The sequence below is a fragment of the Neolamprologus multifasciatus genome, chromosome 7 (genome assembly GCF_963576455.1).
Source record: "Neolamprologus multifasciatus chromosome 7, fNeoMul1.2, whole genome shotgun sequence".
Classification (NCBI taxonomy): domain Eukaryota; kingdom Metazoa; phylum Chordata; class Actinopteri; order Cichliformes; family Cichlidae; genus Neolamprologus; species Neolamprologus multifasciatus.
The window spans coordinates 14,976,451-14,993,961 of NC_140445.1; the positions used below are offsets into that span (position 1 = coordinate 14,976,451).

General features: G+C 40.0%; 2 protein-coding genes across 5 annotated transcripts; one reads left to right on the forward strand and one right to left on the reverse strand.

The window, feature by feature from the left end:
• Nucleotides 1-522: 522 nt before the first annotated feature.
• On the reverse strand, nucleotides 523-7,617 carry nln (neurolysin (metallopeptidase M3 family)). 3 transcript variants are annotated; one of them, XM_085165042.1, is made up of 13 exons: nucleotides 7,514-7,617; nucleotides 6,657-6,904; nucleotides 5,512-5,660; nucleotides 5,024-5,128; nucleotides 4,704-4,806; nucleotides 4,453-4,613; nucleotides 3,646-3,781; nucleotides 2,418-2,784; nucleotides 2,079-2,280; nucleotides 1,803-1,989; nucleotides 1,590-1,718; nucleotides 1,260-1,396; nucleotides 523-1,169 (listed from the first exon to the last, which is right to left on the reverse strand). In XM_085165042.1, the coding sequence occupies exons 2-13, from the start codon at nucleotides 6,883-6,885 to the stop codon at nucleotides 1,020-1,022; spliced, it is 2,055 nt and encodes a 684-aa protein (XP_085021168.1). In that variant the 5' UTR covers nucleotides 6,886-6,904; nucleotides 7,514-7,617; the 3' UTR covers nucleotides 523-1,019. The 3 variants fall into 3 exon arrangements, with proteins under 3 accessions (XP_085021168.1, XP_085021166.1, XP_085021167.1); XM_085165040.1 differs by having other exon boundaries at nucleotides 7,389-7,552; XM_085165041.1 differs by lacking the exons at nucleotides 6,657-6,904; nucleotides 7,514-7,617 and adding an exon at nucleotides 7,389-7,490.
• Nucleotides 7,580-15,773, forward strand: sgtb (small glutamine rich tetratricopeptide repeat co-chaperone beta). 2 transcript variants are annotated; one of them, XM_085165055.1, is made up of 12 exons: nucleotides 7,580-7,687; nucleotides 9,695-9,807; nucleotides 10,120-10,223; nucleotides 10,361-10,436; nucleotides 12,000-12,099; nucleotides 12,330-12,434; nucleotides 12,533-12,671; nucleotides 12,789-12,851; nucleotides 13,252-13,289; nucleotides 13,384-13,467; nucleotides 14,664-14,784; nucleotides 14,924-15,773. In XM_085165055.1, exons 2-11 carry the CDS (start codon nucleotides 9,708-9,710, stop codon nucleotides 14,773-14,775), a joined length of 921 nt encoding a protein of 306 aa, XP_085021181.1. In that variant the 5' UTR covers nucleotides 7,580-7,687; nucleotides 9,695-9,707; the 3' UTR covers nucleotides 14,776-14,784; nucleotides 14,924-15,773. The 2 variants fall into 2 exon arrangements, with proteins under 2 accessions (XP_085021181.1, XP_085021182.1); XM_085165056.1 differs by having other exon boundaries at nucleotides 14,950-15,773.
• The last annotated feature ends 1,738 nt before the right edge of the window (nucleotides 15,774-17,511 follow it).

The window sequence follows — 17,511 nt, forward strand, 5'->3', positions numbered from 1 at the left end:
AGTTTTTTGCATTTCACTGGAAATTTAAATTAAATAGAATAATGTTGGCCTTTTTTCTAATTATTTTTAATGGAGATTTAAAGATAGCCCAAAGATATATCCATTAAAATAGCCAAGTGCCTTTCAAGCGTAGAATTTACCTCATAATGTTTGAAACTTAAAAACAGGTGTGTTCAATGTAAAAGGCTTGAACAGTCTAACTTCTAGTGTTAACCCTCTAAACGACTTAATGAAGTTGTCAGGCCACCAAGAGTAGGTAGCTGATAAATGTAATATTATGAGGCAGCAGAAAGAAACAGTTGAAAAGAGGATTTTAACTATATTGTGAATCTAGTAAGGGTATGTTAGCTTCTATGCTTGGATACCTGTAACTAAAGCCTGCTGTTAGTATTTTTGTACCACTGACATAGTATCTGATCACTGCATTGAAGGAAATTCTGACACGTCACAGCATAAGTGATGGCATAAGTAATGAAATTAATGATGACAATGTATGTTTCCAAAAAGACCTACTGTGGAAATCAGATTATTCATATTCTTTAATATAAAGAAATGTCCATTCTTCATTGCACGAGTGTCAAACATAAGGCCCGGGGGCCAGAATCGTTGGAAGGAGTCCAATTCTGCCCACTGGATGGCTTTGGAAAATGTGAAGGGGGCTTAAATTATGGACATGAGTTCTACAGCAATTCCTACTTATAAATAACTTCACCATCGTCATCCATACAACACCAAAGTAATTATGTAAAAGAAAAACAATTAAATGACAGAAAAGTAGTTCCCATCTTTTCAGTATCTACAATACAAATGTTTTTTTCAATGGGTTCATAGTAAGACAAATTAAAGAGAAACAGATCATTTTCTCTGAACTAACAAAAGCTTTCTGCTTTATAATTACAGGACAGTCCTGGCAATGAGCAACCAGAACCTTTTCTGTAAATTACCTGTACAGTACCTGTATAGTACCTGCATCCAGATATAATATAATAATGACAAGAACAGTTAAAGAGCACATCAGTTTACATTGATGCTTCTTGTGAGTTAACCAGTCCTTTGCATTGGAAAAAAGCATCCTGACATGGTGCACGTCCGAGGAAGGTTTTCACCATGTCCATCCCATCCACAGAGCCTCCAGCTTCCAGTATCACTCTTCTGTACTCTTTTCCAACCTGTGTTTAGGGCATAAATGCACATATAAAGACAGTTTCAAGGAAGATAAGACACATCATTAGAGTGAAATGTTCATCCAGAAAACCAACCTTTGGATTCATAATGCCTTCCTTTTTAAAACGACTGAAGAAAATGTCCATGGAGTAGACTTCGCTCCATAGATAGCTATAGTACTGACCATCATATCCACCAGCTAAGTGGCTAAAACTGGCTGTCATGTTGGTTCCTGCAGAGAGCAGATCTTTGTTACAAATCACTAATACAAACTCCAAAAAAGAAAAATGATACAAAAAACTGAATACAAACTACTAATGCCCACAGTGGACTGTTTATTATAAAATGTAAATCTTCATCACTGATAGAAAGCTTAATGCAATAAGTGCTCAAATATATTCTAAATAGCTGAAGCTAAAGCTGACCTGGTGTAGCAGGAATACCCAGGATGTCCTGGCAGTGCTTTGCAAACACCTCAGCAGTGTCTGCACATGGGCTGGTGTGAAGCGACTGGTCCACCTTACTAAGGACTACCTGACGTAGGTTCATAAGCCCTGAAGTGAACACATCAACAGAGGCTCTTCACTTACACATAAATGTTACACAGACTTTCTTTGTGCAAAGTTTGAGTGTCTGACCAGTGTTAGCAACTCTGGAGGCAATCAGTTTGTCGAGCAGCTCGTCTGGGATGGGGGTACCATCTTTGTAGTGACGGGACATTCTTCTCAGAGGCTCCTTTTCCCAAACCCAGTTCTCAAGCATTTGAGACGGCACCTCCACAAAGTCTGTCTCCACCATTGTTCCGCTGAATTCTGAAAAAGCGGTCTGACGCATACACAGGAAAAACTCATTCTTATTCATTAGCACACAATATACAAATATCACTAACTTCCTGACTGAATATAGCAACTTACATTTGAGCAGATTTCGTGCATGACATGACCAAACTCATGAAAATAGGTCTCCACTTCATGGTGTTGGAGGAGAGAAGGACAATCTTTCCTGGGCTTGGTGAAGTTTGCCACCATGGCTGCAACCGGTAGCCTGCGCTTTCCATCAGGGCCTCCGCAGCCAGGCTGGAGTCCAAAGCAACCTGCGTGGCCATATTTTCCTTCCCTGGTGAAATGTCACAGTCAGGCTGAAGTCTATCACACAGATCAAGAGCTCTGGTCAATGTTAGTGAGCTCACACTTCATAAAAACATCAAACACAGGATCTTGTCTTGCCTCTGAAAAAAATGACACATAATCTACCTTGGATGCAGATCCAGGTAGAACTGACCAATCTCCTCCCCTGTTTCAGTGTCCCGGGCTGAGTACAGCTTGACATTTTCATGCCACACGTCAGCCTGTTCCACCTCTGTGAATGTGAGACCCAGCAGCTCCTGGTAGATACCAAACAGCCCTTCTGTCACCACATCAAGAGGGAAATACTCGATCAGTTTGTCCTTGTCCACAGCAAACTTGCGCTGCTCCATTTGATTCATGTAGTAGGGCAAGTCCCAGGCATTAATCTTCTCATCAAACTGGTAGCCCTTCATCAGGCACTCCCTCTTCTTCAGCGCAAGAATGTATTTCCTCTCTTTGATTCCCACGGGCTTCAGTGCTTCATGGAACTTGTCTATAAAGGCAGAAAAAGAAAACCTCCTTAGTCGTAATGTGAAGCATGCAATTTCTTTGAACCTTTTGCTGTCTACTTTTCTTATCTTCTTTTTAAAGCCCAAATCAAACTAACTCCCTTTGCACACTCAAAAAAAGAAGATGAAAGTTGAGCATTTTTGTAAAGGAAATCTGTTTTAAATCTGCAGATGCTGAATATTCAAAATTTGTTGTTTGCATTGAAAACTATTTCTGCAGCTCTGGGTTCCTGTGTGATATTTTTTTGAGTTTTGGTTCCTGTTTTGATTCTATTTATGTCATTTCTTATGTTTCTATTCTTCTTCTTTCTGTAGTATCCCACTGCTTCCTTGTCTTTGTCTCTTTGTTAGTTCCCTTGTCTTTCTAATTTACACTTCCTGTTTTTACTGTGGGAAAAACTTTTCCTTGTGCCTCGTGTACTTTAACCTTTTGCTTTTGTTCCTATTCTATGATTTCTTCTTACTGAGCATCTCTCTGCATGTATACAGTCTTGTCTTTTTCCTTTGTTGGATTGGAATTTTAGTGCTTCTTGTGGTCCTTTTGTGAGCTCTGGATTTTGCGATTAAAGACATGCTTTTAGTTGTTCAACCTGATCACAGCCGTTGATTATACTACTAATTATAAAAAGCTGATGTTGTGTAATTTGTCATTAGTAACTGATTACATTTCACCTTGCATGTTATGTGACTGCGTGTGGAGCTGCACAGCCATTCATCTGTCCTATTGAGTTTCTTTTCCTACTTTAAGGCAGTTATCAGGAGGCGGGAGAGCTCATCTTAAATGACAGGGAATGTTTCCATGTGGATATGTGTGCCAGCGAGGTCAGATGTCAAAGAGACCATACCCAGAAAGTCAGACACGTTGCTTGCATTTTTAGCCATGTTAATCTCCAGCACATACTCAGCATGGCTACTGTAACCAAGTAAGTGTGCAACCTTCGCCCGCAGCTGTATCAACTCTTCTAAGATTTCCGTGTTTACCTGGGGGGGAAAAAACGGGAGACGCGGATCAGTGAAATCATTTAATTAGGCTTATTAAAATGAATGATAATGTTTAGGGTTTCCAGCCTGAGTAGATTCTGTGACACATTTGGTAACCAGCAGTAATATGTGGTTTCACCGAGCAGGTTCTCTGGGCTGCAACTTCAGCCCTCTAAAGACATGGGATATGCAACATTGCTTGTTTCATTAATGTGCTAAAGTGACAGCAATCGCTGATTGTATCCTTGTATGTCATTTAGACATACGAGCAGGTGACAAATTAAAGGAAAAAGCTTCCCGATGTGGCTTGAGTAGCTACCACAACAACACCAGGGCCTGTTGTCCGCAGCTTTTTATATCACACATTTTCTCATTTCACCTGCACATGTGTATGGATCCATAGCTGTCCAACATCAACGTGACTTGTAGTTATTTAATTTTTTTTTAAACTGGAGTGTTTATTGAACCTTCAGAAAACTAAAAAAAAAAGAAAAAGTTTGTATTATTCTTGGAATATGAGCATTATTGCTCATAGTATGCTTATCCTAATCAAACAAAAACCTATAAGTGGCCAAAGAATCAGATGGTTAGAGGTCTTAGAAACTCATATATCAAATATGATCCGCTTGGCGTTACAGGGTATAAATATTAATCATCAGCCTGCGGTTTACCTCTTTACACCTGCTGTTAAAAGCCATTTCCATCTTTCTCCTTGTTTCAGGATTATGGCACCTCTTCATCAGTGGATAGTAATGGGGATATTCCAGGGTCACTTTGTACCGTCCTTCAGCTGTCTTATCCAGTCCACTGAGAAAAGTGGCAGCTAGCCCACCTGAGCAAGTATGGCACAAGAGAATCAGTGAATACGGTTAAAGCGTGGCTCTCAAGGCAGCGTTTCATGAGTTTCACGTATCAAGCTCACCTAATTCGTGCTCAGAGAAAATAAGAAATTTGCTCTCCTCGTTCAGATTCTTGTTAAACTCGATGGAGAGTTCACTGATGAGCTTGGAAGTTCTTTTTATTTCCTTAGGAGAGAGAACACAGAGCGAAAGACATCACAGAGATTTTAATTTTTTACTATCTAATAAGATGAGCAAAGATTTACAGGCACTTTCTATGTGATTCTATTTGCTTACTTCTTCTTTTCAATTATGAAACACTGGAATTAATCTCTAAACTCTTTTAACCTGTAACTTTAACAAATGACTTCCACATTAATAATCAGATCACACATTACATTACCTCGTGTATATCTTTAGACAGGTGCAATCCTTTCCTCTGGCCCAGTGTAACAAGTCTGTCCAGGAATCTTTTTTCCTCAGCTGAAAAGTTGTCTTTCTGTTTATTCTACCAAAACACAATTATAACACTAAACATCTTCTCATACAGGTAGAGTAGCAGGCATTCTGCTAAATTTATTCACCTATTTATATATTGCATGCCAGGGAGCCAGCACAGCATGAAATAACATATGGCATTGGCTGCCACTGATCAGATGAGATTACATTTTATTTCCAGGCTAATAGTCCTTGTGCCTCTATGATCTGTTGGCCTCTGGCTGACATGAAGTGTGAAAATAGTTTAAGATTTTCATAAATGCAGCCAATCCTCACACACTAGCCTTATGATTAAGACTGCTTTAACACGTCATTATCTGTGTCGCCTCATAAAGGTATCAGTTTTTACAAAAGTCCTCACTTTACTTGAAGTGAATGTGGCTCGAGTCGTACCTGCAAGGCAGTGACTCGTTTGAACACATCTTCCCGCATGTTTATCTCCACGTCCAACTCAGACAGTCTCTTGTCAGCTTCGGTGCTTGCTGATCGAAGCTCCTTAGAAGGACAAACATACTGAGGGAAGGCGAGAACGTGGTGTGATGCTAAGGGAGCAAAGCAAAAAAAAGAAGCAACGGTGAACGTTACAAAAATAACAGAATAATAAAAAACAACAACAAGAACAACATTTTATGCAAGAATTCAAATCCATGAAGAGGTTGGTCTCTATTCGGCTAAAAGCCTTTGTATTCCTTCCTGATGAAGACAAAAAATAGAAGAGAATACCTAAATTAGATTTCTGATAATGGTACATACTTTAAGGGCGTAAAATATTCCAATATCAATTAATTTTTTAAAAAATGTGTAAACAAATATACATTCCAGAGTGACGTAGTAGCTCATCAGGTTCATGATCAATCACAGTTTGCATGTTACTGCCTGTAAAACCACAAACGTGACCTTGACTTTGAGCACAAATTGGGGAAGTTCTATTAGCTGATCATTGCATGTAGCTTTGAATACTGTGGGAGCAGTAATCATTCATGTGAGCTATGGATGGATGGATGCCTCACCATTATATAAACTCATCAGGCCTTGGATAGGAAATGTCACTAGTCACTTAGTTAGGAAGTGTAACAGGAAGACACAACTTGACTCTTATGCTGCAGACAGTGCTAGGAGTAATGTAAGCAAAGAAATTGCTGCAAGAACTAAAGAATTTTCACATGTGCAACATAACTCTCTGTGATATCACCGATACCTGATGCATTTTACTGCCAGTACCCTGATACAGAGTCCATGTAATGTGCAGTACTTTGCATGTTAAATTATATATATATAATTTAACATTATATATATGTATATACAACCAACAAACCCAACAATGTTTGAATCCCACTAATGAGTATACACACACACACACACACACACACACACACACACACACATATATATATATATGTGTGTGTGTGTGTGTATATACATATATATATATGTGTGTGTGTGTGTGTGTGTGTGTGTATACTCATTAGTGGGATTCAAACATTGTTGGGTTTGTTGGTTTCATGGAATTGTAAACCAGAATACACCAGTAGACTTACATGCATAATCCATCTTAGCATTAGCCAAGGTCATCAGGGTGTTTTCAACAGAGACATTTTCTATATTTAGGGATCCAACGTCGTCATAGACCTTCTTTACTCTGGCAATCAAGCTGTCTGTCATAGTCCTGATCTCATCTGGAGACAGGTCCCACCTCAGTGTGTTCCTTGCATGTCCTGCCTGAGCGCAGTGTCTGGCAGACAGCACTGACCCACTAGCGATGGTCATTCTCAGATGTTTACAGACCCTGTAAGAAAACCGGACCTTTTAATACCCACCGCCGCCCCCCAAACGTACAATATTTTCTGTTGCTCCATAGTCAAGAAAACGATCCGCTCGAATAGGTGGTATTAATGTAAGCACTATCTTCATGGACACACTCGACACACTTCTTTCCATGTTATAACCGGTGATATTTTTCCCTCATCCATCAGTGTAGAGTTTCATGCCATGGCAGTGCGAGCGGAAGCCTTTCAAACGAAGTTCATAAAAGCGTGGAATAACTGTCAAGCAGCCAAAACGTACAAAAACAGCTCAGTTATCCTTAAAGTGCTAATAAGCAGGAGATGACACTTTGTCAATTTCAATTATTTTTAGTTGTGGACCGGTGTCCGTGGAAGCAGAAGAGAGCAATTTAAAGTTGTTGAACGTAGTTTACCAATCTGTCACACATACGTAATAAACAACTTCAATTTAGTGGACTAGTCCATAGTGGACTATGTTTAGCATACCTCAAATGTGCTCGGCAAACTATAGCTGTTAGCAGATACATGCCAGCAGTATCGTGCGATTTCTTTCAGCAAAAAAAAAAAAAATTACATAAAAATAAAAATTAACCCGTTTCTTCCTCCCTTACTGTGGCTCAGTCCCTGTAGTCGCCGCAAAGAACGGTATCTCTCCCCGTTTCTCGCGTGGGAACCGCTTCTTATTTCCGTTGTTAACGCGCAGGCGCAGAGCAGGAGGACGCGATCGATCCGACTCGAGCCCTACTCATGACGCGATAGCAGCAGACAGCTGGATAAGATCTCAGGTAGGTGGGCGGGAGGGGGGACACACGCTGAACAGCATCCTTTAATAGAGTGTTATTTTTAATATGACTTCGTGATGTTTGTAGGGCTCCGAGGATGACCTCTGTTTCCTCTCCTCCTCCTGTTTTCCTGTCTTGTTTTGTTTTTGGGTTGTGATTGTTTTAGCCAGCATCACACAAGCAGCGCGCGAGCCTTGTTTGTCCGGACCGTAAGGGTGTAGGTTTCCTTTAAAGACAAACGCCTGCCAACGCCACTGGCTAAATTATAAATTTATTTGAGCATTTATTTGAAATAAACGTATAAAGTCAGTGCAGTGAATGAAAACACCCATTATGCTATTACATGACAGCTTCTGCATCACTGCATTTACGTGTGTCAACACACGAAGGGAGGAGTAGCTGTGCTAGCTAGACTCAAATGAACATAACGCTTGGTTTCAGCACATGACAGACGTGTGAGGCAATAGCGTTTGTGTCTGTAGCATCCCGCACTGTGATTCTGTGGCCATGTTTTGTTTTTTGCCCCAGTTTCCCCACAGACTTTTTGCCTCAGTCCGACTTAGAAAAATCAAGCAGTAACTAGTCTTCTGAGGGGCAAGGCTTTTTTTTTTGGTTATAGGCAATAAAATGACACGAAACTGCAGATCGCCAGTATCAGTTGTAGTGCAACTTTGTAGCTGTAGAGATTTACTAATAAAATGCAATGCAGTCATTTGATATTCTCCTTCACTGCTACAGAGTCCTTAACAAATGCAAGATTACTACTGGCACCCAAAAAATAACCTGGGATAGTTGAGCCCAGGTTTATAATTAGGTCATAACTACTATCTCAGCCTCTTTCTAAACCTGAGAATATAAAAAGTAATGTATTGTTGAATAAAAAAATGAAATGCATATATTAAAAGCACCAAAAATCTACTCCCTAAGCCAGCTTCTTTGTTTTGAAGTAGTGCCCACTTTTAATAGAGTCACACTGATACTGAATTTTTGCATAGCAATGCCCGTATTGTTTTTTGGGGGTAAAAAATATTCAATAATATAAACATGTAACTCATAAATCAAAAATTAAACTGGAAAAAGGAAAAGGTCATTCTTCATTAATCTTTATTAAATATTCTACATTATTTATATACTTGTGGCAGAACAGCATCATTCAATAAAATTGTCTGATTGCTATATCAGCCAGGAAATATAGTCTTGAAAAATAACGTTTTCACTGGACTGTATGCACTCTACTGAAAAACTAAGTACATGCTGTAATTCAGTAGGTGGTAGAACCACCTTAATGTATAACTGTGTCACTCTCTCACATTGCTGTGGAGGTTTTTTGTCTCAACAAATCAAATAAAAAACAAGCCGAAATCATCAGCCCACCACCAGACAGTTGGTAAAAAGTGTTTGTGCTCATTTTAAATTCGACACTCTGGTCTTGTCTGTCCAAAGGACATTGTCCCAGAAGTCTTGGGTTGTTCATGTGCAAGTTTGCAAACTAAAGCTATGCTGCCATGTTCTTTTTAGAGAGAAGAAGATTTCTCATGGCAAGCCTTCCAAAGCATTTTAGTCTTTTTCCAAGTGTACTGTCATTAAATTTACCATTTAAAATGCTTACTGAGCCCTGTAGAGTGTGAGATGTGACTCTTGAGTTTTTTGCCATTTCTCTAAGCATTGCATGGTCTGGCCTTGAGGTGAATACACATCTAAATGCTCCAGACCAGCAAGCTGCAAAAGTTAATCAAGTGCATTTGATAAGTCGCATCTGCCTGCTGCTTATCCTCATAATTCCTATGGAAGCAGTAGGTGTGTACTTCAGAGGACTGCATAGAGTCTGTCTGAGTTGGATTAAATAAGCACAATTACAGTATTTGATACTGACTTATATATCAGTTATGTATTATTTAAGCATGTGTTTGTTATTTTTATTATGAAATGGCACCTCGTGAATTAGTAATTCAGTCACCATTGAGTGGTTTCCTTTCCATTTGATTCCAAACCCCTTCTTGTCTCTACCAGTTTCTAGGTAAAAATGGCTGTGGAAAAGCGCTTGGCATTCTCTATTGTGCAGTTCCTACGAGATCAAACACATTGTGGTACTTTGAATTCTGATGAGCAGGAAAGCCTCGAAGGTAGGTCGACTCACTGCACTTATGCCTTAGAAAGTGTCTGTGCAAACATTGGGCACTCTGCCTTGTCTCATCCATTTCAGAGTTCTGAATCTGCACAAACTGTACATACATTATGTCCCTTTTCTTGATAGTAAGCTAAGAAGTGTCAAGGTAGTAAGAAAACATAACCAAAATCAGGCTTTGATAAGCAGTGCTGTTGAAGAGAATTATTCAAATGACTTGCTCTGAGCGTACAGCCAAGTTCTGACTCAACATGATTGTCCAGTTAACTCGAAACTACTCTGTCATATGTTGGCTGATTCTCCACCACAGTTGCTATACAGTGCTTGGAGACCACCTTCAAGATCAGCTCCAGTGACTGTCATCTTGCAGTGCCACAGTCACTTAGAGAGATATTCCTCAATGCCCTGCTCAAGGTGGGTAGTGAACACTTTACAGTACTGTAAAATACATAGTACAATTATGACGACTTAATTACACCGGTGCTTTTTTGTGTCAAGTCAGAATGTCCTGTGTGTTTATTCACTGACTCTTTTATTTTTCATTTTCACAGAATGACAATCTAACCATACCAGAGAGCTCCCCATCTCCTGAAGACATCGAACGAGCAGAGCTGCTTAAGAATGAAGGTAATCTTGAAACACCATCCATCCATTCGCTTCCGCTTATCCTTTTCAGGGTCGCGGGAGCTGGCCCTGGCTGGAGCCTATCCCAGTTGTCATAGGGCGAGAGGCGGGGTACACCCTGGACAGATCGCCAGTCTGTCGCAGGGCCAACACACAGGGACAGACAACCATTCGCACTCACATTCATTCGCACATTCACACCTAGTGACAATTTGGATTATCCAATTAACCTATCCCCACAAGCTGCATGTCTTTGGACAGTGGGAGGAAGCCGGAGTACCCGGAGGGAACCCACGCAAACACGGGGAGAACATGCAAACTCCACACAGAAAGACCCCGGCCTGATGTTGGAATTGAACTCAGGACCTTCTTGCTGTGCGGCAACAGTGCTAACCACAGTGCCACCGTGCTGCCCATCTTGAAACACTTCACATCTAATTACATTAGGTTCATAAATAAATATGGTGAGCTTCTATATTAAATGTTTTGCATCAGCTCTGATGCGCTTCATAGTGGACATGTATGCATTATCTTATTTTGTATTATTAGTACTTAATTTATAATTTCCTATTATTACTGTTTTGTTGATCATATTAAACATGGACAAAGTTTGAAATAATCCCTAAACTTCTACCTTTCTGTGTCTGCTCTTGCTTTCTTGTAAATTCATCCTCCACAGGGTTTGGAATGTTTTATTGAATTGTGCTGTCAAATTGTTGTGGGTGGGGACCACGCTGATTACATTTATCATCACTGGAGGCACTATGATTAGTTTCAATTCTATTTGTCAAGATGTAAATGATTATGTAGCAGTGCAAGTTCAGTTGATGTTTCTCAAGTGCATTTGAATCTAATTCTGTGTTATTTTCCTCATTATCTATCATATATATACTGTTAAAGTGATGGATGCTCATATTAAAAAGGCCTCATTGAGCCAAAAGCTCAGGCTTCATCAGTGCAGTGGGATCCTATTCCTGGCTGTACATGCTGCCTGGGGACTGGAATGTGCTGTCTGGCCTCTGTTGGGTCATAGTGAGGGCTCCAGACACTGGTGGAGGCCTTCCTGCATGTTTCTGTGTCGACATGTTGGCGTCCACTTTGTCTTTGCTGTTGGTTGTGGCGACTGCAGGTTTCTGGGTGGGTGTGTATGGATGATTGCTCTCTGATGATTTGGGTGGCCTTGATGGGAGTAGGCGTGTTCTGTTGTTTCTGCTGTTTCTCTGTCCTTGCTTGAGTGTTTAGTTTCGGGGTTTTATTCTGGTGGTTGGATGTTGGAGAGGATTATGCATGTATGTTCACAAGTTTAAAAAAGGTGGAGGGTGGTGTTCAGATTTCTGAACCTGTAGCTGGTGACACATGAAACATGTCAATTTGCTTTCACCTACAAGTTTTAAAAACCTGCCAATGCTTTTCTAAAGCTCAAGAAAAGAAAAGAAAAAGACACCTTATATTATAATTTATCACCCTAAAGCTGAATTGTCATCCTATTTTTCCATTAGATTGACTGAACCAGTCATGAGCTTTATGTTAACTTCGTTGTTATAACTACACACTTTGTTTCTTTAGGAAACAATCACATGAAGGAGGAGAACTACAGGAGTGCAGTGGAGTGCTACACAAAGGCCATTGATCTGGATCTAAGAAATGCTGTGTACTACTGCAACAGGTATTTACTGAACTGATATTTTACGCTGTTACTTATCTGAACTTAATTTTGTCCTTTAATCATGATTTGCACATTTGTACATAATGGCAGACAGTAGACAAACAAAGCAGAGCCAAGTGTGATGTAATGCTTGAACTGTTCGAGAAAGTGCTTGCTGACCGATTCCCTCCCTTTTTCATTACCCACCTGAACACAAACATTACACAGCGCTCTGAATTTATTGCTTGCAGGGCTGCAGCTCACAGTAAGCTGGGGAATTATACCGAAGCAACTAGTGACTGTGAGAGAGCCATTGGGATTGATCCGACCTACAGCAAAGCATACGGGAGGATGGGGTTGGGTCATTTACTATTAACAAGTCATTTTGAAATAACCTGCTCTCTCCATAATATTTTCCAAAAATGACTACTCACTGTTTCCTCTGTGGTTTCAGGTTGGCTTTGACAGCTATGAACAAGTATCCAGAGGCAATTACCTACTTCAAGAAAGCTTTGGTATTGGACCCCGAGAATGACACGTACAAATCCAACCTGAAAATCGCAGAGCAGAAGCAGAAAGAAGCAACCAGCCCTGTGAGTAGAAACAAGCCTCCTGCTTTTAATCCTCTCCACACGTGTAGCATAATGTAATTGGGGTTAATGTTGATGATATTTTCTTATTGGACTGTCGTTTACACATCTCTGCCACAGATAGCAGCTGGACTGGGATTTGACATGGCTAGTTTAATCAACAACCCAGCCTTCATCAGCATGGTAAGAGCATGAGTTCTAACAGGCGCAGCTTCCATTTAGGAGTCTTAGGATTGTTTTTATTTTTTACTGGATTAGTCCCAGGAGTGATAGTTAGCCTGTTAAACAACCGCAGTAATTGTCTAGTAGAAATGAGACCCTGACAACCCGAGCTCATTAAATTATGACACATGGGAGCGTCCGTTTGGCCGAGAATGTTTTTTCCGATCACGCCAGGATTTTATTGCAGCATCAAGGACAAGACACATCTAAATCCGATAGCTGTGTATGCGCATTCAGGCCCCACAGCGCTAGATGGTAGATAGTTCTTCTGACAAAATTGCCAGTGTGATAAAAAACAAATTGCCCTTTTATTATGTACATGAGAAACACATCACGAATTCCTGTTGATTTCTCTTTGCAGGCTGCCAGCGTGATGCAGAACCAGCAGGTACAACAGCTGTAAGTCGAACTTTATGCATTTACTTCAGCATTCAAGTGTAGTTTCAAAATATGAGTCCCACCGTGAACTGACGAACTGTGTCACTGTGCTCAGCATGTCAGGAATGATGTCTAATGCAGTGGGAGGCCCTGCAGCAGGAGTAGGAGGGCTCTCAGACATTTCCAGCTTGATTGAAGCGTAAGTACACTGAATGAAAAATTAAAAGCATTGCTTAATTACACCATTATTTAGTTAAGCTAAATGACCTTTTTATATGTACTTTTTATACTGAAAGATGTGGCAGTTTCTTTGTAAAGTCTTTATATTGCATCTCGCTGTAGAGATATGCGCTGTACAGTTCCCCAGATAAACCATATCAACTTGACACATTCAACAAACCAGATAAAATGTGTTTACTTGTCAGCTGTAGAGAGGATTTAAGGAGAACTTGTTACCTATGAGTGGTTTTTGTGCCAGCTACTGTAGCTACTGATATTGATCTGACTCTTGGCAAGGGACAGCTGGGCAGTAAATTCCCCAAATTGTACCGAGATTTATTTCAACATTTCTGAAACAATACTTGCAATTTTGACAATATTGGTTGTAATATTTTATCCCTGTTGCCTTGTCTGGATGTGCAAACCCACTCTGGGGTGTTAAAGTACCTGTTTGCAGATTCTGAATGATTGAAAGGATTTTAAAGCAGGGACAGAAGGCACAGCTGTTAGAGTTGCTACAATCTAACTGATGTGATATTTTCATGTTACAGAATCCTAAACAGACATCACTCATTAACTGGGAACTCGGCATCAAAAAGCTGCACTGCAGTACTGTGCAAAAGCCTCGAGCCACGCCTAATTTCTTTATATTTTTCTTCCAACGAGCCAGACTTTCTTTTAATTTTTAAATTGGTTTTGAGCAGTAGTTCTCCTAAAGGTCTGAAAAGGTGTTTTCACTCATTTTCTTTCCCGTCCTCTTACCTGACCACCTTCAAGCTACTTAACACTGACCTTCAAGCATAAAAAAGACTCGTAGTTCAAGAGCTAAACTAGTGTTGTGTCAACATACAACAGATAACTTGGAAAGATTGTTGCTAGCAGCCTGTCACAAAAACACAGAATTTGTTCCCACTTCTTTAGTTAAACCTATGAAAGTTGGCAAACATAATACTATAGTACAATAGTATAATAATACTATCACTATATAGTGTTATAGGGCAGCACAGTGGTGCTGACTTAGTGTGCAATACACATATTGGTACAATATCATACATATAGTAAAGAGACATGACCAGGCAACAGGCATTATTTTTTTTGTATATTAAGAACAGAACAATTCGCCGTGCTGTTCCTGTTCTCGTTGAAAAAAATTCAGCTAAGTTATCTTTCTCTCAGGGGACAACAGTTTGCCCAGCAGATCCAGCAGCAGAACCCAGAGCTCATTGAACAGCTGAGGAACCACATCCGGAGCCGTTCCTTTAGCGGCAGCGCCGAGGAGCACTCATGATCTAGTCAGGTATTTTCTTTTTTAAAAATGTTCTATTCATGTTCTATTTAGGTATTTATTTAATATTTCAAAATCAAACCTGTAGCTAACTAAAAAAAACAAACTTGGATCATATTTGTTTTATTAACATTTAATGTTTTTATTTCAGCCTCATGATTTTTTTGTTTTTCCAAGGAAGGGCATCCATATGGCGCGATCACAATCTCTACACCCATTTCTTAAAGTCAGGCCCCCGGCATAGCTGGAATAAAGAGACAAGGATGGGGTTTTAGGCACTTTACTGTGACTAAAGGCTCTGGAGTGGAGATATGAGAGCCTGGAGATTGGACCATGAAGTGAAGCATCTCATACATTTAGGACAACACATGTAAACACTAACCATAAAAAAGAGCCACGAATGCATTCAGCCTACCGACAGAATACGAGTAACTATTTTCTTCAGAACTTCTTTCCGTCCTTCAGAGATCATGTTTTCTGTGTGCTGAAATGACCGCCCTCTTCATGTTGTGATTTTAGGGGTTCCTTCTGTCAAGTCATGATAAATGGAGGGTTTGAGAGGAATGTACTTTTACAGCATTGTGGGGAGCACTTCGGCTTTCCCTCATAATAATACACATCGGATTTATATTATTTGTTTAGTCTTATTTTTGTAGACAGAATGCACTGTACTTGTTTATTGGGTGATGAACACCATTCGTTCCTGAGACTCACATCAGTGGTTTTCAGTGAGTACTACTTAACTTAATTAAGACAACAGTCTAATTGTATACCAGTGTTTGCCGCCTGCATTATGTTGTTACAGCACTTTAGCTAAAATTAACATCCTAACTTTAAGCCTATTTAATTTCTGATTAACTACTTACAGCATATTCATATTGTTCAGTTTGCATGCTGTTGAATCTGGTATTTGAGATCAGATGCTTTATGGAAACACAGGTATGCTAAGGCAGCACATTGTTTTGTCTAAACCATATAAATAATAAATGTCTTGAAACGAAGCTACTCACATGCGGCTTTATGTCTTTGAATTAATGTCATTATTATATGAAAAGAATCATTGTTTACTGTCAGTGAACCACTTTTTTATTACATGGCTAATTCACCTATTCACACACATATATTCATACTGTGCTATTTTTCAGTGCCTGAGCACTTTTTTTTTTTTTACAAAACATTTACACACCCAACTTGTACACACGCATCTTGCCCAAGGATACTTCAAGATCAAGTGTTTTGAACTTGATACTGATCGGGTCAGTGAAGTTAACAGAAGGGGGTTGTTAATGTGTTTCAGCTGCTTTGGTGTAAATTAAATTAACAAGTGCACTAGAGAGGCAACAGTGAGACAGTCCCCAAAATAGCAATGGTTTTACAGGTGCAGTTTTTCCACCTCATCTTTTGCCACTGTTTTTTCACTAGTTTTGCATTTTGCTAGGGTCAGTGTTATGACTGGTAGCATGAGGTGATACCTGGACCCTACAGGTAGTCAAACTCGTCCAGGATGCCACATCATCACGTGCCACTGCCAGAAAGATTGCTGTATGCTGCAAGAGCATGGGGGGATTTCAGAAAACAGGCAGTTATTAGGAAAGCTGTACAGGGCTGTAGAAGGTCCTTAAAAGCAGCAGAAATGGTATCCGCTCCTTTGTGTGAGGAGGAACAGGATGAGTAATGCTATACCCTTGGGCTCATTTTCCACACTATGTGCTTTTTGGTGTTTACACGTTTTCTTCTTTGCAGTAATTTCTCTCTTACTTTAGTTGTGTGACCAAAAAAATGTTCTCCCTGATCACAATCCACGCAAAAGCAAGTGTTTTGCAAGACCTTGTGCTATTAACATAAGCAGCTGAGTCATGTTCGCGTTGATACAGAACAGACTTTGATACAGTGGCCGTTCAGTGTCAGTGAAATCACGCCAGGCAAGGAAATTAAAGATGAGGACACACTTCAAATCAGCTGTTATTCTGACCAAAGACCAGACCAGTTTGATCTGCTTCACATAATTTCAAATTAAGTTTTCATTTTGAGCTCAATAAACTGTTCACTGACAAAGAACTTTAGTTTTTGCAAACAAATACAAGTTTTTGTATGAACCACCACTTTTCAAATTATCCATAGTCATAAAGACCAGAACATCGAGACCCAGACACAGTCACAAGTGTAATAGTCTTGATTAGGAACATGAGAACTTCAACTAGAATCTGGAGTTGGTAAGCAAAAGTAGGATTATTTACAGGGGCCACTCTGAGGACTCTGGCAAAGGAGATCCCACAGTGAGTGAGACCTGGAACAGGAAAGTATAGTGATCAAAAAAATGAAGGGAACTTTTTAATCAGAGTACAGCATGGAGTCAGTTGAACTTGTGGGATACTGATGTGATCAGTTAAGTAAGAGAGGGTTGTTTCAGCCACTTTGGTGTTAAATAAAGTAACAGTAGCAGAACTAGAGGGGCAAAAATGAGACACCCCCCAAAACAGGAATGTTTTTTTGTTTGTTTTTTTTACTAGTTTTGCATTTTGCTAGGATCAGTGTCATCACTGGTAGCATGAGGGGATACCTGGACCCTACAGGTAGTCCAACTTCTCCAGGATGCCACATCAGTGTGTGCCACTGCCAGAAAGTTTGCTGTGTGTCTCCCAGCACAGTCCCAAGACCATGGAGATTCCAGGAAACAGGTTGTTACTAGGACAGCTTGACAGGGCCAGAGAAGATCCTGAACTCATCAGCAGGATCGGT